Raw genomic sequence first — 26,172 nt, 5'->3', positions numbered from 1 at the left:
TCGCGCTAGAAAGACAGACGCTGCACAGAGAATTCTTCGTCCTACGTGTGTGTGTGTGTGTGTGTGTGTGTCAACATATTTGGAGTGTCATAATACAACATTTTAAACATCATTTCTATTTAGCAATACCATTTTATAATTTTATTTCTGCTGGATGACTTATAAATTAATGCGTTTTGGTGTCTGCTTCTGCTTTGGCTTAATTATATCATATATACATATATATATATATATATATATATATATATATGTATACATATATACTGTATATATATGTATATATATATATATACCCCGCGACCCCGAAGGGAATAAGCGATAGAAAAGGGATGGATATATATATATATATATATATATATATATATATATATATATATATATATATATATATATATATATATATATATATATATATATATATATATAAATGTATGTAGTATATTATGTATTATTAAATATATTATTATAATGTAGCTCCTATATGAAAAAAAAACGTCTTGTAAAATGCATTTTCTTGCATTTGGATCAATCCAGATGCATGAATGGACTCCTGTTATGATGGTCCACCACCTCCCTGCAAAATAGGTTCCAGGATTACGATCGTATATTGCATAAAAAAGGTGTTATATACTGTCATGTTCAAACACTGATGACATCTATTAAACAAGACAAGAAACAAGGAATCAAACAGAGACAGAATTAAATTTGGCTCAATGAGGAGAAACGACTGGACTGTATTGTTTGTACAGTTCCACCATGCTCTGACGAAAGATTGTACGCCTGTACAGCTGTTTCTAAGGGAGGGGTGGTCGTAAACAGCCATCGCCTTTGGTTCCAGAACAGTTCAAAGAAAAGGTCGTAAAGCAGTTCAAAGAAAAGGTCGCCTGGACGGGAGTCAGGTCCTGCTTCCTTTTCGCTTTGTAGATCTCGGGTCAAGACAATATCTTTCTGTGGATTACAATACATCAAAGAAACAGAAAACCTTCATGTTGCTTCCTACCCTACACAGTGGAGTTTTACAAGCCTTCTGCTTGGTAGGATCAAAGACAGCTTTTGTCTTCTCGCCGGGAACTCATGGCAACACAAAGTTTTGTGATAACTTCGATACAATTATTCTGACATATAGGCTAGTTCAACAACATCGCACACAGGTTGGAGAGCGTAATGACATGAATGTGGAGGTAAATTTGTGTTTCCATGGGCACAGCCAGCAGTACGCACAAAACCCTCATTACCACTGCACCACTTTTGCACCAGTAATCATTTGTACATGCAGTTTTAGTAGATCACGCGGCCACTGATATATTACAAACAATTTTATAGTTTGCACACGCTGTTTAGCTCCGGATATTTGGCTCTTAGTAGATTAGGCCCATAATGTATACTGTTACAAGCTGTACACTGACTATTCTAAAGTGTCTTTCCATAACGCAAAGTCAGTCCAATGAAAAGGCATGTTTTTTCCTCACCTGGCAGCTGTAGTGTGGCGACCGGTCAGCACGCAGGATGCCGCTGGGAGAAGAAGACAGTGGATGGAAGAAGAAGACGTCCGACATTAAAGAACATTATGACTTCAAAGAAGTGCTGGGAACGTAAGTCAACATATACAGTATGTTGCAGTTATTAATATGTTTGCTGGGTGAAAAACGTCTGCTTTGTGGTGCAAAATCATTACCTGTTGGTGCAGGTCTGGATAAAGGTGCAGTCACCATTTGAGTCATTTTATCAAGAAGAAATAATTGACAAGTGTTGTATTCAAGACTATAAAAAAGGGACCCATTACCTCCCTGCTTGGCACTCAGCATCAAGGGTTGGAATTGGGGGTTAAATCACCAAAAATGATTCCCGGGCGCGGCCACCGCTGCTGCTCACTGCTCCCCTCACCTCACCTCCCAGGAGGTGATCAAGGGTGATGGGTCAAACACAGAGAATAATTTCGCCACACCTAGTGTGTTTGTGACAATCATGGGTACTTTAACTTTAACAATATGAATATGGGTTTATTTAAATGTTTTCATACAAAAAGATTAAATTGCTTTCATTTGAATGACGGGAAAGTCTCTGATTGTTCTGAGCTCCTTGTTCCATGCTAGTGTTGTACAAAGTAAAAAAAACATCAGAAAGAGTTAGCATAGCATGACGCTATTGCATAGCATACTTCTTTAGACAGCAAATGAGTGAGACTGACTCAGCAGCATCTCTGCTGGTTGCACTCAAGTACTGCACTTCAGTTTGTCTCATTTGTAGTTGATTAATACGTTAGTTAAATTGTGAGTTTATGCAGGGTGAATATGGCAGCAACGTAAATATTTGAACACAAACTTACAGGTAAAAGCCAGTAAATTAGAATATTTTGAAAAACTTTATTTATTTCAGTAATTGCATTCAAAAGGTGTAACTTGTACATTATATTTATTCATTGCACACAGACTGATGCATTCAAATGTTTATTTCATTTAATTTTGATGATTTGAAGTGGCAACAAATGAAAATCCAAAATTCCGTGCGTCACAAAATTAGAATATTACTTAAGGCTAATACAAAAAAGGGATTTTTAGAAATGTTGGCCAACTGAAAAGTATGAAAATGAAAAATATGAGCATGTACAATACTCAATACTTGGTTGGAGCTCCTTTTGCCTCAATTACTGCGTTAATGCGGCGTGGCATGGAGTCGATGAGTTTCTGGCACTGCTCAGGTGTTATGAGAGCCCAGGTTGCTCTGATAGTGGCCTTCAACTCTTCTGCGTTTTTGGGTCTGGCATTCTGCATCTTCCTTTTCACAATACCCCACAGATTTTCTATGGGGCTAAGGTCAGGGGAGTTGGCGGGCCAATTTAGAACAGAAATACCATGGTCCGTAAACCAGGCACGGGTAGATTTTGCGCTGTGTGCAGGCGCCAAGTCCTGTTGGAACTTGAAATCTCCATCTCCATAGAGCAGGTCAGCAGCAGGAAGCATGAAGTGCTCTAAAACTTGCTGGTAGACGGCTGCGTTGACCCTGGATCTCAGGAAACAGAGTGGACCGACACCAGCAGATGACATGGCACCCCAAACCATCACCCAACCATGCAAATTTTGCATTTCCTTTGGAAATCGAGGTCCCAGAGTCTGGAGGAAGACAGGAGAGGCACAGGATCCACGTTGCCTGAAGTCTAGTGTAAAGTTTCCACCATCAGTGATGGTTTGGGGTGCCATGTCATCTGCTGGTGTCGGTCCACTCTGTTTCCTGAGATCCAGGGTCAACACAGCCGTCTACCAGCAAGTTTTAGAGCACTTCATGCTTCCTGCTGCTGACCTGCTCTATGGAGATGGAGATTTCAAGTTCCAACAGGACTTGGCGCCTGCACACAGCGCAAAATCTACCCGTGCCTGGTTTACGGACCATGGTATTTCTGTTCTAAATTGGCCCGCCAACTCCCCTGACCTTAGCCCCATAGAAAATCTGTGGGGTATTGTGAAAAGGAAGATGCAGAATGCCAGACCCAAAAACGCAGAAGAATTGAAGGCCACTATCAGAGCAACCTGGGCTCTCATAACACCTGAGCAGTGCCAGAAACTCATCGACTCCATGCCACGCCGCATTAACGCAGTAATTGAGGCAAAAGGAGCTCCAACCAAGTATTGAGTATTGTACATGCTCATATTTTTCATTTTCATACTTTTCAGTTGGCCAACATTTCAAAAAATCCCTTTTTTGTATTAGCCTTAAGTAATATTCTAATTTTGTGACACACGGAATTTTGGATTTTCATTTGTTGCCACTTCAAATCATCAAAATTAAATGAAATAAACATTTGAATGCATCAGTCTGTGTGCAATGAATAAATATAATGTACAAGTTACACCTTTTGAATGCAATTACTGAAATAAATCAAGTTTTTCAAAATATTCTAATTTACTGGCTTTTACCTGTATATTAGATACTCCAGGGCAGGTTAGATGTTTTTTGTGTGGCCTTGCAGACTTTGGAGGTTCTAAAGTAGGCTCCTGCATTTTGAAGAATGAAGATTTGATTGAAGTGATTTAACTTGTCTATTTGTTATGTGGTCAGCTCAGGTAGGCTCCAATAATTCTGAGATGAATGATGATGAACTCATGCTGATTTTGACCGGTTCAAGGTTTCTCATTGATCCCATTGGGTTGAGTTTTTTCTTGCCCTGACGTAGGGTCAGAGGACGTCATTGTGGTTTGTGCAGCCCTTTGAGGCATTTGTGATTAAGGTCTATATAAATAACTTTGATTGATTGATTGATCCAGGATTTCTATTGAGGGTTTTCTTTTGCTCCAAAATAAACATTTTATTACAGCAATACAATAATTATTATTAGTTCCAGGCCTGCCCGTGGTAAATTAATTTACGTGAAATCGGAATTATTAATTATATACAGGGTGATTAAAAAATAGTACGCCAAAGTTATAACTCGATATTTCAAAAATGAAGACCAATAGACAACCTAGCTTGAACACACGTGTTGTGCTTAATTTTGAGTATTTATTTCATGCTTTACAAGTGCTCAACATCAATCGATATGAGAGTTCCTCCCAAACGATCTTTCATGTCATCGATATTTTCTGGCAACCGTGGAACATAAACTTTGTCTTTAACATACCCCCCACAGAAAAAAGTCACACACATTTAGGTCCGGGGATCTGTCTGTCAGTCTACTACAGGGGTCTCAGACACGCGGCCTGCGGGCCAATTACGGCCCGCGAGACGTTATTTTGCGGCCCGCTCCTTAATATGAAAATTTGTGTGTGTATATATTGATTGATTGAAACGTTTAATAGTAGATTGCACAGAGCAGTACATATTCCGCACAATTGACCACTAAATGGTAAAACCCGAATAAGTTTTTCAACTTGTTTAAGTCGGAGTCCACGTTAATCAATTCATGGTAACAGCTAGCAGTGGAGACGCTCGCATCACAAATGTTTTCTCACAAGGCAGAGCGTAACAATTACTAAAAGCTGGTAAACACGGGCACTCATAAGCCGATATATCACTGTATTTCATTATTATCGCAACATATAGTAATATCAAATGTTATGCTTCACTTTGAAAAATTGCAAGACATTACGTTGTGTAATGAAAGCAATTTAACTTAGAGTTACAGCTGGTACTGTCCAATGTTTACTATACAGTGTCCGAAACTGTACGTCCATATCCATTTATTTTTTTGTGTTTGTTTTGTATTCTTATTGACGAAATAACTTGCATGGGAACAAGCCTTACAGTTTATGACAGATGGCACAGAATGACGATAATTAAAAATGGATACAAACTTTCAACATGTACCATATTTCTCCTTTCAGTGATAGAGTATAGTAAGTAAAACAACAATTACCGTATTTTCCGCACTATAAGCCGCCCCGGGTTATTAGCCGCACCTTCAATGAATGGCATATTTCAAAACTTTGTCCACCTATAAGCCGCCCCGGACTATAAGCCGCGCCTACGTTGCGCTAAAGGGAATGTCAAAAAAAACAGTCAGATAGGTCAGTCAAACTTTAATAATATATTAAAAACCAGCGTTCTAACAACTCTGTCCCAAAATGTACGCAAATGTGCAATCACAAACATAGTAAAATTCAAAATAGTGCAGAGCAATAGCAACATAATGTTGCTCGAACGTTAATGTCACAACACACAAAATAAACATAGCGCTCACTTTCTGAAGTTATTCTTCATTCGTAAATCCTTCGAATTCTTCGTCTTCGGTGTCCGAATTGAAAAGTGTGTGTATAAGGTAAGACATATTATCTGGCACTTTGTTTCGCAATATTATGCAAACACAACTTTTCTTACCTTCTGGTACCTGCTGATCTGTATTTGGGATCTCTATAAATCCTGAAAAATTGTGCGAGTCCGCCTTTGTAGTCCGTGACGACACCGTAGTCTATAAGCGTCTTTTCATGAACCGGAAACACCAAGAAGCACCACCTTTAAAATCATCCAGGTGAAGTTCGCTTGCTAGCGTTGTTGCCTTCATTCGAATAGTGATGGTGCTGACACTTCTGCTTGCTGCTCTCTGCTCAACAACCCACTGTTCCAGTTTGTCCTCCAACAGTTGCCATCTTGCTTTGTTCCCTCGGAAACTCTGTTTTGTCTTCTTTACCTGGCGCAGGTCATCTTCTTGCTTCCTCCACCGACGCACCATTGATTCATTTATGTTATATTCTCTTGCTGCTGCTCTATTTCCGTGTTCTTCGGCATGACTTATTGCCTTAAGTTTAAATTCTGCGTTATACGCGTGTCGCTTAGTAGGAGCCATTTTGTGGTCTGGTCTTTACAGATGTAAACACACAAAGGAAATGAAACGAAAATCCGCGCGCTTCTTCTTCTTCCGGGGGCGGGTGGTTGCTTACAGTAGAAGAAGAAGCGCTTCCTGTTCTACCGGGAAAAAAGATGGCGGCTGTTTACCGAAGTTGCGAGACCTAAACTTTATGAAAATGAATCTTAATATTTATCCATATATAAAGCGCACCGGGTTAAAAGCCGCGCTGTCAGCTTTTGAGTAAATTTGTGGTTTTTAGGTGCGGCTAATGGTGCGGAAAATACGGTAAATTAAAACAACAGGGGCAACATCATAAAAAGGTTACAAAGTGGATTAAAAATGATAGTTAAAAGGTGCATTAACTAAAAGCTTTACTAAAAAGAGAAGTTTTCAATGTTTCTTAAATGTTTCAACACAGTCAAGATCACAAGTTTTATATGAATGGCGCTTGACAGCGTCATACTTGCCAACCCTCCGGATTTTTCCGGGAGACTCGGTGTTCTGGGTATTTGTTCTGTTGTGTTTATGTGCTGATGTTCTCCCGAAATGTGTTTGTCATTCTTGTTTGGTGTGGGTTCACTGTGTGGCGCATATTTGTAACAGTGATAAAGTTGTTTATATGGCCACCCTCAGTGTGACATGTATGGCTGTTGACCAAGTATGCCTTGCAGTCACTTACGTGTGTATGTAGAAGCCGCATACAACATGTGACTGGGCCGGCACGCTGTTTTTATGGTGAAAAAGCGGACGCGACGACAGGTTGTAGAGGATGTTAAAGGCAGTGCTATCACGTCACGCCCTTAAAGGGGAACATTATCACAATTTCAGAAGGGTTAAAACCATTAAAAATCAGTTCCCAGTAGCTTATTTTATTTCTCGAAGTTTTTTTCAAAATTTTACCCATCACGCAATATCCCTAAAAAAAGCTTCAAAGTGCCTGATTTTAACCATCGTTATATACACCCGTCCATTTTCCTGTGACGTCACACAGAGATGCCAATACAAACAAACATGGCGGTGAGAACAGCAAGCTATAGCGACATTAGCTTGGATTCAGACTCGGATTTCAGCGGCTTAAGCGATTCAACAGATTACGCATGTATTGAAACGGATGGTTGTAGTGTGGAGGCAGGTAGCGAAAACGAAATTGAAGAAGAAACTGAAGCTATTGAGCCATATCGCTTTGAACCGTATGCAAGCGAAACCGACGAAAACGGCACGACAGCCAGCGACACGGGAGAAAGCGAGGACGAATTCGGCGATCGCCTTCTAACCAACGATTGGTATGTGTTTGTTTGGCATTAAAGGAAACTAACAACTATGAACTAGGTTTACAGCATATGAAATACATTTGGCAACAACATGCACTTTGAGAGTGCAGACAGCCCAGTTTTCATCAATTAATATATTCTGTAGACATACCCTCATCCGCTCGCAGATTTCTTTGACTTCATCGTTGGAAATGCATCTCCACACATTCTTGCCATCTCTGTCGTAGCATAGCTTTCGTCGGTAAAGTGTGCGGAACAAACGTCCAATTTCTTGCCACTTTCGCATCTTTGGGCCACTGGTGCAACTTGAATCCGTCCCTGTTCGTGTTGTTACACCCTCCGACAACACACCGACGAGGCATGATGTCTCCAAGGTACGGAAAACAGTCGAAAAAACGGAAAATAACAGAGCTGATTTGATTCGGTGTTTGTAATGTGTTTGAGAAAATGGCGGATTGCTTCCCGATGTGGCGTCACGTTGTGACGTCATCGCTCCGAGAGCGAATAGTAGAAAGGCGTTTAATTCGCCAAAATTCACCCATTTAGAGTTCGAAAATCGGTTAAAAAAATATATGGTCTTTTTTCTGCAACATCAAGGTATATATTGACGTTACATTGGTCTGGTGATAATGTTCCCCTTTAATATTATTGTCCGGGTGAAAATCAGGACAAATTCGGGGGGATGGTTGCCCCGGGAGATTGTCGGGAGGGGCACTGAAATTCGTGAGTCTCCCGGAAAAATCGGGAGGGTTGGCAAGTATGTTGCTAGGGCAGGATAGCCATTCAAAGAAGGTGAATTCATTAAAAAGTGCATGTTAGATTTTTTTAAGAAATCTTTTCTTGCGGCCCAGCCTCACCCAGTTTCTGCATCCAGTGGCCCCCAGGTAAATTGAGTTTGAGACCCCTGGTCTACTACAATGCTTGAGAACTGAATAAATGCATGATTCTTTTTGAATCACTCTGTATTATAATTTAAAAAAACTAAACTGTTTGTTACCTCCTAAATACAGTTTTTAACATCATGGGAGCGCTGGAGATGTGCACCTTTTTTAGTCCAATATAGTACAAGTACTGTAGGGTTGGAAACCTTTTGGTTGATTAGACTTTTTACAATGTTGTATTTCCCCCATACATTTTCCACAAATGTAAATATCTTTAAATACACATGAAGGTTGATGCAACGCACTATAGTGTAGTTCAGTGTTTTTCAACCTTTTTTGAGCCAAGGCACATTTTTTGCGTTGAAAAAATCCGGAGGCACACCACCAGCAGAAATCATCATATTTTAGTGGCTTTTTCTCTTATTTTGGTATTCTCCTGTAGCAGTTCATGTCTTCCTTTGAGCGATATTTCCCGCATCTACTTTGTTTTAGCAATCAAGAATATTTCAGTTGTTTTCATCCTTCTTTGTGGGGACATTGTTGATTGCCATGTCATGTTCGGATGTACTTTGTGGATGCCGTCTTTGCTCCACAGTAAGTCTTTGCTGTCGTCCAGCATTCTGTTTTTGTTTTCTTTTTAGCCAGTTCAGTCTTAGTTTCGTTCTGCATAGCCTTCCCTAAGCTTCAATGCCTTTTCTTAGGAGTACTCACCTTTTGTTTATTTTTGGTTTAAGCATTAGATAACTTTTTACCTGCACGATGCCTCCCGCTGTTCCCGACATCTACAAAGCAATTAGCTACTGGCTGCCACCTACTGATATGGAAGGGTATTACACGGTTACTCTGCCGAGCTCTAGACAGCACAGACACTCAACAACAACACATCATTTGCAGACTATAATTACTGGTTTGCAAAAAACATTTTCAACCCAAATAGATGAAAATAGATAATCTCCCACGGCACACCAGACTGTATCTCACGGCACACCGCGGCACAGTGGTTGAAAAACACTGGTGTAGTTTATAAATGGCAGTGACATGGCCACCATACTTACTGTACCTTGCAGCTTTAAAATTAAAACATGAACAAATAATTAGATTACTGTATTATAATCATGTTAGCACTTGAGATAGATAGCAATTAGCACTCTAGTTGCCAGTTAGAAATTCTCACACTCTTTGCCAATTAGAAATTCCCACTCTGGTTGTCGGCTAGAAATTATCACATTATTGCCAGTTAGAAATTTGCACTCTATTTGCCAGGTAGAGATTAGCACTGTATTTGCCAGCTAGCGAGTAGCACTGTTGTTGCCAGCTAGCAATTAGCATGCTAATTTCCAGCGAGCAATCAGCACCCTGGTTTCCAGCTGGCTATTAGCACGTTAGTTGCCAGCTGACAATTAGCACACTAGTTGCCAGCTAGAGATTAGCACTCCAGCTAGCGATTTAGCATGATAATCACCGGCTAGCGATTAGCACAGCAGTTGTCAGATAGTGATTAGCATGCTATGTGCTAACTAGTGATAAACTCTTTTGTTTCCATTTAGCCATTAGTGCTGTAATCGCCAGCTTGGGATTCCTGTGCTAGTTGGCAGCTAGTGAATAGCATGCTAGATGTCAGCTAGTGATTAGCATGTTAGGTGCCAGCTAGTGATTAGCTCGCAGAGCTGCCAAGCCTCACGCTTTGAGCGTGAGAGTCACGCAATTTAATCCGTTCTCACACCACATTTGACATTTCTCACACTTATATTCCCCCATTCTCTATTCTATATGTATATATTTTTTTAATAATAATAAACTTTTTTTCTTCGAGTAACTTTGATTAATTGACCAAAATAACCAATCGCAGACCAATCCATACATTTTGGTGTCTAAATTTAGCCAATCACAGAAGGCACCACACAATGTTAACCAATCAGAAGCAACCTAAACCTGCTCAGTGGCCTTGTGGTTAGAGTGTCCGCCCTGAGATCAGTAGGTTGTGAGTTCAAACCCCGGCCGAGTCATACCAAAGACTATAAAAAATGGGACCCATTACCTCCCTGCTTGGCACTCAGCATCAAGGGTTGGAATTGGGGGTTAAATCACCAAATGACTCCCGAGCGCGGCCCACGCTGCTGCTCATTGCTCCCCTCACCTCCCAGGGGGTGAACATGGGGATGGGTAAAATGCAGAGAACAAATTTCACCACACTCAGGGTTTAACTTGGCGTGTCTGTCTCTCACACACCTCAGTGCAGTGTCGCCAACTTGGTGACCTTCTCGCTAAATCTAGAACCTTTCCTACTCCTCTTACTGACTTTCTTTCTCAAAAGCGACTAGCGACCAATCTAGCGACTTTTTGTATATTTTGGAGACATGAAAGCGCATACCACTCTAATGATCTTCAGTATACAAGAGATGCTTCCTTGAGCCTTTCCTCACAGGCGGTCTCCTGTCTACTGAATGTCTGCTCAATTTTGTACTGAAAACACATTTTGTTGTACTTTTAAGTTCAATGCCAATAAAGTTCTATTCCATTCTCGTCAGAGCAGGAGATGAACACCCGCTCTTTGCAAAGCTGCTGTTGCTTCTGCCTTGGTTTGTGAATGTAAATGTAAATGTTTCTTTACTGTCACGCTTCAAATAAAAAACAACCAATTATTCATGTTAATGAGCCAGTCAATAGATTTGGTTCGTTTGTGTATATCACAACTCGTCAGTCTTTGGATCAAATTTCATACTCTACCATTTATCAATGTAGAAAAAAGAAAAATACAACTAAACTAAGAACCAACAGAAGAAAATCCATTCAGTTATAATCAGAGATGTTCGATAATATCGGCACGCCGATATTATCGGCCGATAAATACTTTAAAATGCAATATCGGGAATTATAGGTATCGTTTTTTTCATAATAAATATAATAATCATTGATAACCAAACAATTACACAAGGCGAATCAGTAAAGAATCTGGGTATTATCTTCGACCCAACTCTCTCCTTTGAATCACACATTAAGAGTGTTACTAAAACGGCCTTCTTTCATCTCCGTAATATCGCTAAAATTCGTTCTATTTTATCCACTAGCGACGCTGAGATCATTATTCATGCGTTCGTTACGTCTCGTCTCGACTACTGTAACGTATTATTTTCGGGTCTCCCTATGTCTAGCATTAAAAAATTACAGTTGGTACAAAATGCGGCTGCTAGACTTTTGACAAGAACAAGAAAGTTTGATCATATTACGCCTATACTGGCTCACCTGCACTGGCTTCCTGTGCACTTAAGATGTGACTTTAAGGTTTTACTACTTACGTATAAAATACTGCACGGTCTAGCTCCGTCCTATCTTGTCGATTGCATTGTACCATATAGTCCCGGCAAGAAATCTGCGTTCAAAGAACTCCGGCTTATTAGTGATTCCCAGAGCCCAAAAAAAGTCTGCGGGCTATAGAGCGTTTTCTATTCGGGCTCCAGTACTATGGAATGCCCTCCCGGTAACAATTAGAGATGCTACCTCAGTAGAAGCATTTAAGTCCCATCTTAAAACTCATTTGTATACTCTAGCCTTTAAATAGCCCCCCTGTTAGACCAGTTGATCTGCCGTTTCTTTTCTTTTCTCCTCTGCTCCCCTTTTCCTTGAGGGGGGGGGGCACAGGTCCGGTGGCCATGGATGAAGTGCTGGCTGTCCAGAGTCGGGACCCGGGGTGGACCGCTCGCCTGTGCATCGGCTGGGAACATCTCTGCGCTGCTGACCCGTCTCCGCTCGGGATGGTGTCCTGCTGGCCCCACTATGGACTGGACTCTTACTATTATGTTGGATCCACTATGGACTGGACTCTCACAATATTATGTCAGACCCACTCGACATCCATTGCTTTCGGTCTCCCCTAGAGGGGGGGGGGGTTACCCACATATGCGGTCCTCTCCAAGGTTTCTCATAGTCATTCACATCGACGTCCCACTGGGGTGAGTTTTTCCTTGCCCGTATGTGGGCTTTGTACCGAGGATGTCGTTGTGGCTTGTGCAGCCCTTTGAGACACTTGTGATTTAGGGCTATATAAATAAAGATTGATTGATTGAGATTGATAATCGGTATCGTTTTTTTTTTTTGGTTAAATCAACATAAAAAAACACAAGATACACTTACAATTAGTGCACCAACCCAAAAAACCTCCCTCCCCCATTTACACTCATTCACATTCATTTACACAAAAGGGTTGTTTTTTTCTGTTATTAATATCCTGGTTCCTACATTATATATCAATATATATCAATACAGTCTGCAAGGGATACAGTCCGTAAGCACACATGATTGTGCGTGCTGCTGGTCCACTAATAGTACTAACCTTTAACAGTTAATTTTACTCATTTTCATTAATTACTAGTTTCTATGTAACTGTTTTTATATTGTTTTACTTTCTTTTTTATTCAAGAAAATGTTTTTAATTTATTTATCTTATTTTATTTTTTAAAAAGGATCTTCACCATACCTGGTTGTCCAAATTAGGCATAATAATGTGTTAATTCCACGACTTTATATATCGGTATCGGTTGATATCGGTATCGGTAATTAAGAGTTGGACAATATCGGAATATCGGCAAAAAAGCCATTATCGGACATCCCTAGTTATAATCATAATTTGCCTTTTTTTAACTCGCTTTTTATGTCTACCACTATGTTATTCCTCTCCTACAGCATCCATTGTAATCAATCATTCAAGTGAGGCAATGATGTCATCCATCAACGTCTAGCAACTTTAATGACAGCTCATAGCTACTTTCCTCACTGAGGAGTTGGCAACACTAGAAGATGAAGAGAGATCAGAAGAGATTGACGCCAGTGAGGACGGAGATATCGAATAGATTGAGGACACAGATGCAGAGGATGAGACAGAAGAGCCAGTAGAGAAAGCAGTGGAGATGATGTCAATTTTTTATTTCTGCTTAATTAAGACTAGCATTAGGAGGCCACGGTGCAGGGAGAGCTGCTGGAGGTGAGGACATCAGTCTTAAAGGGGAACTGCACTTTTTTTTTTTTTTAGCAATTTTGCCTTTGGTTCACAATGGTTATGAAAGACATGATGACGGATGTATTTTTTTAAATGCATTCTATACAGTAAATAAATGTGATTAAAAGTCATCTTACAATGGAGCTTTGGGAGCTGCTCTATTCTGCCTAGAAAGCCCTTAAAAACCATAAAGGTTTATATATATATACAGGTAAAAGCCAGTAAATTAGAATATTTTGAAAAACTTGATTTATTTCAGTAATTGCATTCAAAAGGTGTAACTTGTACATTATATTTATTCATTGCACACAGACTGATGCATTCAAATGTTTATTTCATTTAATTTTGATGATTTGAAGTGGCAACAAATGAAAATCCAAAATTCCGTGTGTCACAAAATTAGAATATTGTGTAAGGCTAATACAAAAAAGGGATATGAGCATGTACAATACTCAATACTTGGTTGGAGCTCCTTTTGCCTCAATTACTGCGTTAATGCGGCGTGGCATGGAGTCGATGAGTTTCTGGCACTGCTCAGGTGTTATGAGAGCCCAGGTTGCTCTGATAGTGGCCTTCAACTCTTCTGCGTTTTTGGGTCTGGCATTCTGCATCTTCCTTTTCACAATACCCCACAGATTTTCTATGGGGCTAAGGTCAGGGGAGTTGGCGGGCCAATTTAGAACAGAAATACCATGATCCGTAAACCAGGCACGGGTAGATTTTGCGCTGTGTGCAGGCGCCAAGTCCTGTTGGAACTTGAAATCTCCATCTCCATAGAGCAGGTCAGCAGCAGGAAGCATGAAGTGCTCTAAAACTTGCTGGTAGACGGCTGCGTTGACCCTGGATCTCAGGAAACAGAGTGGACCGACACCAGCAGATGACATGGCACCCCAAACCATCACTGATGGTGGAAACTTTACACTAGACTTCAGGCAACGTGGATCCTGTGCTTCTCCTGTCTTCCTCCAGACTCTGGGACCTCGATTTCCAAAGGAAATGCAAAATTTGCATGGTTGGGTGATGGTTTGGGGTGCCATGACCTCACCCTCCCGGCAGTAACAGGTCCCGTCTTTATCGACAGCACCACCAATGATAACGGCCAACGATTGCTTAATCTGTGCAGAGACACCAACCTCTGCATCGCCGACACTTGGTTTCCCCGGAAGCGGATCCATCATTGGACCTGGTACAGCCCGGATGGAAAAACAAAGAAAGCCATCGACCACATCCTCATATCCCTCCGCTGGAAAACATCCATCACCAACTGCCGTGTCTTCAGAGGTGCACAGCTTGGTAACACCGACCACCGCCTGCTGATAGCCGACATGCGGCTGAAGCTCAAGGCAGGGGCATCAACTAATGCCTCCCCCAGGCTAGACTCCTCACGACTGCAAGACCCGGCCATCATGGAGACGTACAGGTGTTCCATCGCAAACCGATTCAATGCCCTCTCCAGTGGGATTGATAAAGAATGGCCTCACTTTAAAAACAAGGTCATTGAGGCTTCCAAAGAATCAATCGGGCGGACGAGACCTGCCACCAAGAAGCCCTGGATATCACAAGACACACTAGATATCGTGAATAACAGACGTGCAGCCCGTCTGCGGGGAGACCTGGACCTGTATCGACGCCTCAACAGCCAACGCAATCTGTCTATTCGACGCGACAGGGAGAACTTCTGGAGCAACCAGGCGACAGCCATGGAGACGGCTTCCCAAAACAACAACCTGCTCCGCAAAGGGAAAGCGGGCCCCCGCCAGCGCTGCTTCCTAGTCAAGGATTAGGCTGGCATCAGCCGCTGGAAGGAGCATTTCAGCGAGCTCCTCAACCATCCCCCTGCCCCGGAAGACCCCACCCCTACCACCCACACCACCACAATCCCGGACTGCTCCACCGCCCCTGTCTCTCCAGCTGAAGTCAGAGCAGCCTTAACGAAACTCAAGAATGGAAAAGCCCCTGGCTTATGTACCATCACAGCAGAGATGCTGAAGGCCGGAGGAGACAACATCATCCTCTGGCTCACACAGATCATCAACCATGTGTGGGTCTCTGAGTCGCTGCCTGATGACTGGAGGCGGGGCATTATACTACCATTTTGGAAGCATAAGGGAGACCAGCTGACCTGCAGCAACCATAGAGGGATCACACTCCTCTCCATCCCCGGTAAACTCTTTACCTGCATATTACTCACCCGAGCTCTACCTGCAACCAGAAGCAGACGCCGCCAAGAACAGGCCGGCTTCATGCCCAATCGTTCCAACACGGATCACATCTCTGCCATCCGGCTCTTAATAGAAAAGGCCCGGGAGTTCAGAAAGGACCGGCACCTCTACATTGCCTTCATTGACCTTAAGGCTGCCTTCGACACTGTGGACCACGGGTCCCTCTGGAACATCCTGAAGTCCCTCGGAGTACCAACTAAAATCACCACACTCTTTCAGCAGTTGTATCAGGGTGCAGAAAGCTGTATGCGTGTGAGCTGTAAAGACTCTGAGTGGTTCCCCATCAACAGCGGGGTCAGGCAAGGCTGTGTTGCCGCACCAGAACTATTTAACTGTGTCATCGACCACCTGATGTTCAGAGTCTGTGTGCGAGTCCCCGGGGTGTCACTTGGAAACTACACCCTAAAGGACCTCGAATACGCCGATGACACCACCCTGTTCAGTGAGACCGCTGACCAGCTCAGGGAGGCCCTCGGTGTGTTTGATGAGGAGACCAAACAGCTCGGCCTGAAAATCAGCTGGTCCAAAACCGAACTGATGCATATCGGCGATGGACCAGACCCACCACCCTTCTTATTTGAGGATACCCCTGTCCACTTTGTCCCTACCTTTAGATACCTCGGCTCGACAGTCACCAACACCGGCGACCTCAAACGAGAGGTGGACCGCCGTCACGCCCTTGCAGCCTCCGTCATGCAGTCCCTGTGGAGACCGTTGTGGCGACACCGGCACATATATCTCGGGACACCAAGTTGAGGGTCTACAATTCCTCTGTCATCTCTGTCCTTCTGTACGGCTCGGAAACATGGCCGCTGAATAACATCCTGGCGGCCAGGATAGATGGCTTTGATTCCAAAGCCCTCAGGAGGATAGAAGGCATCACGTGGAGCCAGCATGTCACCAACAAGACCCTAAGAGAGCTAACCCAACAGCTCCCAGCCTCTCGCCTCGCAGCAATGCGGCGAGTGCGCTGGTATGGCCATGTCATCCGCCTGCCGGGGGAACACCCCACGCGCAAAATCCTGGACTTCAACCCGCAGCGAGCTGGCTGGAGACGCCCTAGAGGCGCCCCCAGGACTCGCTGGCTGGATGTATTAGCCCAGGACCTTAAGGCCTGCAATGTGACTATGGCACAAGCTCAACACCTTGCCCACAACAGACCCAGATGGCGAGACCTGGTTGCTATGATCGGCTCTACGCGCCCTGAAGTGCAAGAGGACTAAGTAAGTAAGTAAGTAAGTAAGTAAGTATTTCATATATATATATATATATATATATATATATATATATATATATATATATATATATATATCCCCGCAACCCCGAAGGGAATAAGCGGTAGTAAATGGATGGATGGATGGATGGATATATATATATATATATATATATATATATATATATATGTCTTAATAAGGTTATCCAAAAAATAGTGCTCGATACCGTAGTAGAGCGCAATATATGTATGTGTGGGAAAAAAATCACAAGACTAGTCTTGTGATTTTTTTCCCACACATACATATATATATATATATATATATATATATATATATATATATATATATATATAAATAAAAGAAATACTTGAATTTCAGTGTTCATTTATTTACACATATACACACACATAACACTCACTCATTGTTGAGTTAAGGGTTGAATTGTCCATCCTTGTTCTATTCTCTGTCACTATCTTTCTAACCATGCTGAACACCCTCTCTGATGATGCATTGCTGTGTGGCACGCACAAAAGTGCTTTCATCAAATGCACTAGATGGCAGTATTGTCCTGTTTAAGAGTGTCACAACATTGCTGTTTACGGCAGACGGACTGCTTTACTGTAGACGTTCTTTATATTGTGGGAAAGCGGACTCAGGTCCGCATGGAGCTGGAGGGGGCGTGGCCTCCAGCTCCGCCTGAATTTCGGGAGATTTTCGGGAGAAAATTTGTCCCGGGAGGTTTTCGGGAGAGGCGCTGAATTTCGGGAGTCTCCCGGAAAATCCGGGAGGGTTGGCAAGTATGAAAATGATGTATAAAGCAAACTATAACCTGCTACTCAAGAATGTACAACAGTTCTTCTCAACAAAAGAGGAAAATCTAATTTAAAACATTTGTATGCTTGTACAACACTTAAAACCTTTAGCATATCCGTATGTGGAATTAAATTATGGAATGTATTAAGTAAAGAAATCAAACAAAGCACCAATATGATTCAGTTTAAGAGACTTTTCAAACTACAAGTGGTCACAAAGTACACAGAACAATAATTATGATGAACATCTAGAACCCCTTTTTTTTTTTAGATTAAGATTATTTATGTATTTAATATTTGTTTACTTACTATGGTTTATTATTTATTTATTCACCGTTCTGTTACAGAGAACAAGTAATGGGATAAAATTGGTATGGTATGAAAAGGAGTAGGATTAAATAAGATAAGCTTCTTCCTACACTTTTTCGGACGTGCTGTAATGAAACAACTGGAAATATGTGATGCATTACATTGTATCGTATGCATGTTCCAAATAAACTGAAACTGAACTCAACTCAACTGAACTGAACTGAACTAATATAAATGTGCCCATTACTACATTACATATATACTTACAGTGTATATACAGGTAAAAGCCAGTAAATTAGAATATTTGGAAAAACTTGATTTATTTCAGTAATTGCATTCAAAAGGTGTAACTTGTACATTATATTTATTCATTGCACACAGACTGATGCATTCAAATGTTTATTTCATTTAATTTTGATGATTTGAAGTGGCAACAAATGAAAATCCAAAATTCCGTGTGTCACAAAATTAGAATATTACTTAAGGCTAATACAAAAAAGGGATTTTTAGAAATGTTGGCCAACTGAAAAGTATGAAAATGAAAAATATGAGCATGTACAATACTCAATACTTGGTTGGAGCTCCTTTTGCCTCAATTACTGCGTTAATGCGGCGTGGCATGGAGTCGATGAGTTTCTGGCACTGCTCAGGTGTTATGAGAGCCCAGGTTGCTCTGATAGTGGCCTTCAACTCTTCTGCGTTTTTGGGTCTGGCATTCTGCATCTTCCTTTTCACAATACCCCACAGATTTTCTATGGGGCTAAGGTCAGGGGAGTTGGCGGGCCAATTTAGAACAGAAATACCATGATCCGTAAACCAGGCACGGGTAGATTTTGCGCTGTGTGCAGGCGCCAAGTCCTGTTGGAACTTGAAATCTCCATCTCCATAGAGCAGGTCAGCAGCAGGAAGCATGAAGTGCTCTAAAACTTGCTGGTAGACGGCTGCGTTGACCCTGGATCTCAGGAAACAGAGTGGACCGACACCAGCAGATGACATGGCACCCCAAACCATCACCCAACCATGCAAATTTTGCATTTCCTTTGGAAATCGAGGTCCCAGAGTCTGGAGGAAGACAGGAGAGGCACAGGATCCACGTTGCCTGAAGTCTAGTGTAAAGTTTCCACCATCAGTGATGGTTTGGGGTGCCATGTCATCTGCTGGTGTCGGTCCACTCTGTTTCCTGAGATCCGTTTTGCTTTATTCATTATTGACGTGTTTCTTGCTACTTTATGTTGTATATGTTTTACATGAGATTTCCAGTTCATTTTATCATCTATTATCTATCATCTATTATCATCTATACTGGTGCATTTGCAAACAGCTAAAATGATGTACAAAGCAAACTATAACCTTCTACCCAAGAATGTACAACAATTCTTCTCAACAAAAGAGGAGAAATGTAACCTTAGAGGAAAATCTAATTTAAAACATATGTATGCACGTACAACACTTAAAACCTTTAGCATATCCGCATGTGGAGTTAACTTATGGAATGGATTAACCAAAGAAATCAAACAAAGCACCAATATGATTCAGTTTCAGAGACTGTTCAAACTACAAGTGTTCACAAAGTACACAGAACAAGAATTATGATGAACATCTTGAACCCTTTTTTGTTTGTTTGTTTTTTGAGATAAAGATTATTAATGTATTTAAGATTTATTTACTTACTATAGTATATTATTTATTTATTATTAATTTATTCACTGTTATGTTACAGAGAACAAGGAAATGAGACAAAATGGCTATGGTATGAAAAGGAGTAGGATTAAATAAGATCAGCCCATTACTACCTTATATATATACTTACAGTGAATATATAAAACCTTTATGGTTTTTAAGGGCTTTCTAGGCAGAATAGAGCAGCTCCCAAAGGCTCCATTGTAAGATGACTTTTCAATCAATCAATCAATCTTTATTTATATAGCCCTAAATCACAAGTGTCTCAAAGGGCTGCACAAGCCACAACGACATCCTCGGTACAAAGCCCACATACGGGCAAGGAAAAACTCACCCCAGTGGGACGTCGATGTGAATGACTATGAGAAACCTTGGAGAGGACCGCATATGTGGGTAACCCCCCCCCTCTAGGGGAGACCGAAAGCAATGGATGTCGAGTGGGTCTGACATAATATTGTGAGAGTCCAGTCCATAGTGGATCCAACATAATAGTAAGAGTCCAGTCCATAGTGGGGCCAGCAGGACACCATCCCGAGCGGGGACGGGTCAGCAGCGCAGAGATGTTCCCGGCCGATGCACAGGCGAGCGGTCCACCCCGGGTCCCGACTCTGGACAGCCAGCACTTCATCCATGGCCACCGGACCTGTGCCCACCCCCCCTCAAGGAAAAGGGGAGCAGAGGAGAAAAGAAAAGAAACGGCAGATCAACTGGTCTAACAGGGGGGCTATTTAAAGGCTAGAGTATACAAATGAGTTTTAAGATGGGACTTAAATGCTTCTACTTTTAATCGCATTTATTTACTATATAGAATGCATTAAAAAAAAAAACATCAGTCGTCATGTCTTTCATAACCATTGTGAACGATAAGCAAAATTAAATAGAAATAAACTGAATATATTATTAATATAAAATATGAATAATTCAGACCAAAAATACGTAAAATATGCTTTTAGAAATTTGAGCTAGAATGAAGCCAATGTGACAGTATTTACGCCAAATATATGGAGAAAGGATCAGTGAAATTATTGCAATATGACAAAAGTGATAATGCAGGAAAAAAAAGTACTAAAATTTTAATAAAATAATTTAATTTACAAAAATATATTTGAAGTTGAAAAAGGTAATGAAGGTGAAAATTATGTCATTTTTCCTGTAATACTTTGATAAGCTGTGATCAATACAGTGACGTTTGAGTGTGGAATTATTGTATATGTGATTACGAGTGGATGGCCTCAAGTAAACCTCATCCATGACTCTTTTGTGAAACCCCCGCTGAGGGACCCCCCCCCCCCCCCCCCCCCCCGCTATGTCTCCAAGGAGGAATGAGCAAGTGGAAGTGTAATTACACGCGTCTCACAGCAACAGCACACGCGTGTGACAGCACATGTCCTCCCAGTGGCGACTGACACGTACAAATATTAGCCTAATTGATGCTACACTTGCTAATAATCGCCGCCAGTTGCTGAACTGCGGCCTGCTCGCTAACACGCGGATAAACAAACAAATGAAAACAAAGGCCATACAAGCCTGCTTGGATGAGTTTGGTGTAGAAAACCCCAGTAAACAGCTTTAGGATGAGCAAGCATCGACCTCTGACCACACACATGTTGGAACAAAGTGTGCATGAGGCGTTCAGGTACCCTCAGTGGACCCTTTGCTTGTCTTTCAGCATCCCTGTGGTTGCTGACAATACCCTCCTCCTTCGCGCCATAATCCATAATGCAGTCTTTTGCTTGATGCATTATTGAAAGATGCTGCTCATGGAAATGTTTTTTTTTTTCCAACCACCCCCAAAACCTTTTTGTAATGTAAGCACTTTAAATGATTCACCACCAAACACACAAGCAGCCCATGCAGATGTTTATTAATAAACATTCATGGCCTCCAATCTAATGGATTCAACCTTTGACCTGTAGGGGAATATATGACCATTTCCTAACTTTAATAAGCAATTTTTTGAAAGAGGCTGTGTACAACTGTGGCATTTTTCAAAGCAGAAAATATAACAAGAACACAACCAACTAACGTATGTTAGCATTAGTGCTTTAACAGAATATATTTTTTTATGTCATTAATATAAGCTGTGGGTAGTACTTGGTTATTTACTACATTTTACACATTTTTTGGGATAGGTAGGTGTGGAAGTTGCTTCCTAGCGGAGCCAAGCGTGCAGGTTTAACAAGGTTTTTAATGATAATGTTGTCAACAAAAGTTTTCTCTCCTAGTAGAACGTGACTTTTCAGTCACGTCCGTATCCTCTCTCCCCTCCTGCTCCCGGCCGCTTACTGTTAAAGACAACAGATGATTAGATTAACACGTACCATCTGTGAAATCTAATCAACTGCCAGCTGTGTCTCGCCGTCAGCACTGCCACGCCCCCGTCTGATGGTGCTCTGTTCTCAGCACCATGGACAGAGGCGGTGACTTTTGCTCCTGCAGGCAGCGCTGGCTACATCTCCCTCCACAGTAGGTCTTTATTGTCATTGCACAAGTGCAACGAAACTTTGTTTTCAGCATAGACCCGTTCAAGATTAGACAAACAAACAGTGTACAGGGTTACAGAACAGGAACGCTGATGGGTCGCCACAAGGCGCCCCGTAAAAGATGAAAAAATGTAAACGCTGGGGGAGGATGAGTAAAAAAAATACAATCTAGGCTGGGCTCCTAAGGGGGAAAAAACCTCCATAGCACATATACATATTACAACATGCATCTCGAGACTTGCAACAGAGGGGAGGGAGTGGGGGCTACGGTGGAAGGCTGCAGCTCTTCAGGGGCTGCCCAGCCATCCATCACCCCAAAGGGATTCGCGTCAAGGGCGTTGGATGGGGGGTGGAGTATGTGTGGGTGCCGTGTATTTTTTGTGGATGCATGTGTGTGTGTAAGCCTGCCGCGTGTCTCTGTTCCGCGGCCTTGGTGTTCTTGCCAGTCAGTCCAAAGTCAACAACAACAGGTGTGTGTCCATGAGAGACAAGAAGAGAGTTTGTTGTGTCTTCGCCGCACTGTCCTTCGGGAGAGTCTAAAAGCCAGGGAAATAATCCAAGTTAGAATGTTTTGTATGCGAGTGAAAATAAAATTTGCTTTTCACTCTAAATTGTCTATGACTGGTCCTCAAATTCCTGCGATGAGGTGGCGACTTGTCCAGGGTGTACACCGCCTTCCGCCCGATTGTAGCTGACATAGGCTCCAGCGCCCCCCGCGACCCCGAAGGGAATAAGCGGTAGAAAATGGATGGATGGATGGTCCTCAAATTCATCCTGCGGGGCAGACAGTCCGATGTTGTCCAAATCACAAGAGTGTCCACAGTTCTTCCCGCATCCTCCAATAATTTGTGGGAGCTTTGAAGACTGCCAGCAACTTCCAATTTGTCGACAAACCAGAGCAACGCTTACTCCAATCAGCAGATGTCCTGTTGTCATAATTCCCAATGGGTGGATATCTTCAAGTCCTCGACTGCAAGGGTCGCCAGGCACGCGGCACTCCTTCTTCTCCCAAGAGTGCGTCGTGTGTCCAGACACAAGCAGGTTCTCCCAAACCCAAGATCTTGTCAATTTCGTTAATTAGTTCCAATGTTTAGATTTGGAGAGCAGTGAAAAAATAGGCAACAAGAAAGTTAAGACAAGACAAGACAAAGAAGCAAGCAGGAGAGCTAAGGGAGAGGAAAGGGGACTCGATGAGTGCCAGTGTACTTTAGTAGTAGTTTTAATGCAACATACCTTTCACTTTTACTTGAATATTTTTCCAAAGAAAAAACTCTACTTTTATTTTGTTACACTGACTTCCATTTCAATTGCTGCATTTTATTATATTTATCTATAATCTGTTGATTACTGCTTGCAAAGATCTATTGATTTGGCTCATTAGAGAGAATTCACATGACTCTGTTCCACCAATTCAACATTCAGCACTATTGAACCCTTTGCAGCACTAACTCTTCCAGGACGCTACAAGGTGTGTGTGTGTGTGTGTGTGTGTGTGGGGGGGTGTTTGTATTTTGTAGCGTCCCAGAAGAGTTAGTGCTGCAAAGGGTTCTGGGTATTTGTCCTGTTGTGTCTATGTTGTGTTACGGTGCGGATGTTCTACCGAAATGTGTTTGTCATTCTTGTTTGGTGTGGATTCACAGTGTGGCGTATATTTCTAACAGTGTTAAAGTTGTTTATACAGCCACCCTCAGTGTAATCTGTATCGCTGTTGATCAAGTATGCGTTGCATTCACGTGTGTGTGCGTACAGAAGCCGCACTTATCTTGTGACTGGGCCGGCACGTTGTTAGAATGGATGAAAAGCGGACGTGACGACAGCTCGTAGACCTTTAAGGCACGCCCCCCAAGACTGTGGTCCGGGTGGACTACGAGATATAATGACTGATGAACACCTTCGTTCGACAATGAAGGTTGCCTCAGCTCAAAGCCTGAGCCCCGACATTAATGAACGAGCATCCAAGAAAAGATGGCAGGTATCTGGCTTGGGCACATCAGATTAGATCAGTGTGTTGCAAACTGAGCAGTTTAAAGTCCTGAATGGTTGGTTTATTCATTGTTATTTTATTTTCAAATTTATTAGCCTGTGGAAAAAATTAATGTTGATATTTACCTGCAAATAGAAAAGAGGCATTACATTTTTATTTAAATTGTATTTGATATGCCATTGATATTTTTTTATTATTATTATTATTATTTGAAACTCGATTTTGCATGTCACTATAAAGTTATATAAGCCTTGCTTGTTCAATATTCAATGCAAAAGTTGTTTGGGTCCCTATTAAAAGGTTAATTTGTTCAACCTTGGCCCGCGGCTTTGTTCAGTTTTAAATTTTGGCCCACTCTGTATTTGAGTTTGACACCCCTGCTCTAGGGGAACAACGTTTATATGTGTTTGATGAAACGTGATTATATGCATGAGTGTATGTATGCATATGTGCTTGTATGTGTACAGTATGTGTATATGTATGTTTCTACAGTGAATGTGCTTGTGGATGTATGTACCGTGTATACAGGTAAAAGCCATTAAATTAGAATATTTTGAAAAACTTGATTTATTTCAGTAATTGCATTCAAAAGGTGTAACTTGTACATTATATTTATTCATTGCACACAGACTGATGCGTTCAAATGTTTATTTCATTTAATTTTGATGATTTGAAGTGGCAACAAATGAAAATCCAAAATTCCGTGTGTCACAACATTAGAATATTACTTAAGGCTAATACAAAAAAGGGATTTTTAGAAATGTTGGCCAACTGAAAAGTATGAAAATGAAAAATATGAGCATGTGCAATACTCAATACTTGGTTGGAGCTCCTTTTGCCTCAATTACTGCGTTAATGCGGCGTGGCATGGAGTCGATGAGTTTCTGGCACTGCTCAGGTGTTATGAGAGCCCAGGTTGCTCTGATAGTGGCCTTCAACTCTTCTGCGTTTTTGGGTCTGGCATTCTGCATCTTCCTTTTCACAATACCCCACAGATTTTCTATGGGGCTAAGGTCAGGGGAGTTGGCGGGCCAATTTAGAACAGAAATACCATGGTCCGTAAACCAGGCACAGGTAGATTTTGCGCTGTGTGCAGGCACCAAGTCCTGTTGGAACTTGAAATCTCCATCTCCATAGAGCAGGTCAGCAGCAGGAAGCATGAAGTGCTCTAAAACTTGCTGGTAGACGGCTGTGTTGACCCTGGATCTCAGGAAACAGAGTGGACCGACACCAGCAGATGACATGGCACCCCAAACCATCACTGATGGTGGACACTTTGCACTAGACTTCAGGCAACGTGGATCCTGTGCCTCTCCTGTCTTCCTCCAGACTCTGGGACCTCGATTTCCAAAGGAAATGCAAAATTTGCATGGTTGGGTGATGGTTTGGGGTGCCATGTCATCTGCTGGTGTCGGTCCACTCTGTTTCCTGAGATCCAGGGTCAACGCAGCCGTCTACCAGCAAGTTTTAGAGCACTTCATGCTTCCTGCTGCTGACCTGCTCTATGGAGATGGAGATTTCAAGTTCCAACAGGACTTGGTGCCTACACACAGCGCAAAATCTACCCGTGCCTGGTTTACGGACCATGGTATTTCTGTTCTAAATTGGCCCGCCAACTCCCCTGACCGTAGCCCCATAGAAAATCTGTGGGGTATTGTGAAAAGGAAGATGCAGAATGCCAGACCCAAAAACGCAGAAGAGTTGAAGGCCACTATCAGAGCAACCTGGGCTCTCATAACACCTGAGCAGTGCCAGAAACTCATCGACTCCATGCCACGCCGCATTAACGCAGTAATTGAGGCAAAAGGAGCTCCAACCAAGTATTGAGTATTGCACATGCTCATATTTTTCATTTTCATACTTTTCTATTGGCCAACATTTCTAAAAATCCCTTTTTTGTATTAGCCTTAAGTAATATTCTAATTTTGTGACACACGGAATTTTGGATTTTCATTTGTTGCCACTTCAAATCATCAAAATTAAATGAAATAAACATTTGAATGCATCAGTCTGTGTGCAATGAATAAATATAATGTAAAAGTTACA

The 26,172-nt window shown here is 41.9% G+C and overlaps 1 protein-coding gene across 1 annotated transcript in view; it reads left to right on the top strand.

Annotated features, from left to right (window-relative positions):
* camk1a (calcium/calmodulin-dependent protein kinase Ia) overlaps positions 1–26,172 on the top strand; it is a 59,756-nt gene that overhangs the window by 7,857 nt on the left and 25,727 nt on the right. The window contains exon 2 of the mRNA XM_061923582.1: positions 1,477–1,592. Within this exon, the coding sequence (XP_061779566.1) occupies positions 1,507–1,592 (86 nt within the window). The 5' untranslated portion in view covers positions 1,477–1,506. The remainder of the gene's footprint in view (positions 1–1,476; positions 1,593–26,172) is intronic.

Source organism: Nerophis lumbriciformis, linkage group LG28, assembly GCF_033978685.3.
Source record: "Nerophis lumbriciformis linkage group LG28, RoL_Nlum_v2.1, whole genome shotgun sequence".
In the NCBI taxonomy this organism is placed as follows: Eukaryota; Metazoa; Chordata; class Actinopteri; order Syngnathiformes; family Syngnathidae; genus Nerophis; species Nerophis lumbriciformis.
Note: the sequence above shows the minus strand (reverse complement) of the source record. Positions and strands in the feature narration are given on the sequence as shown.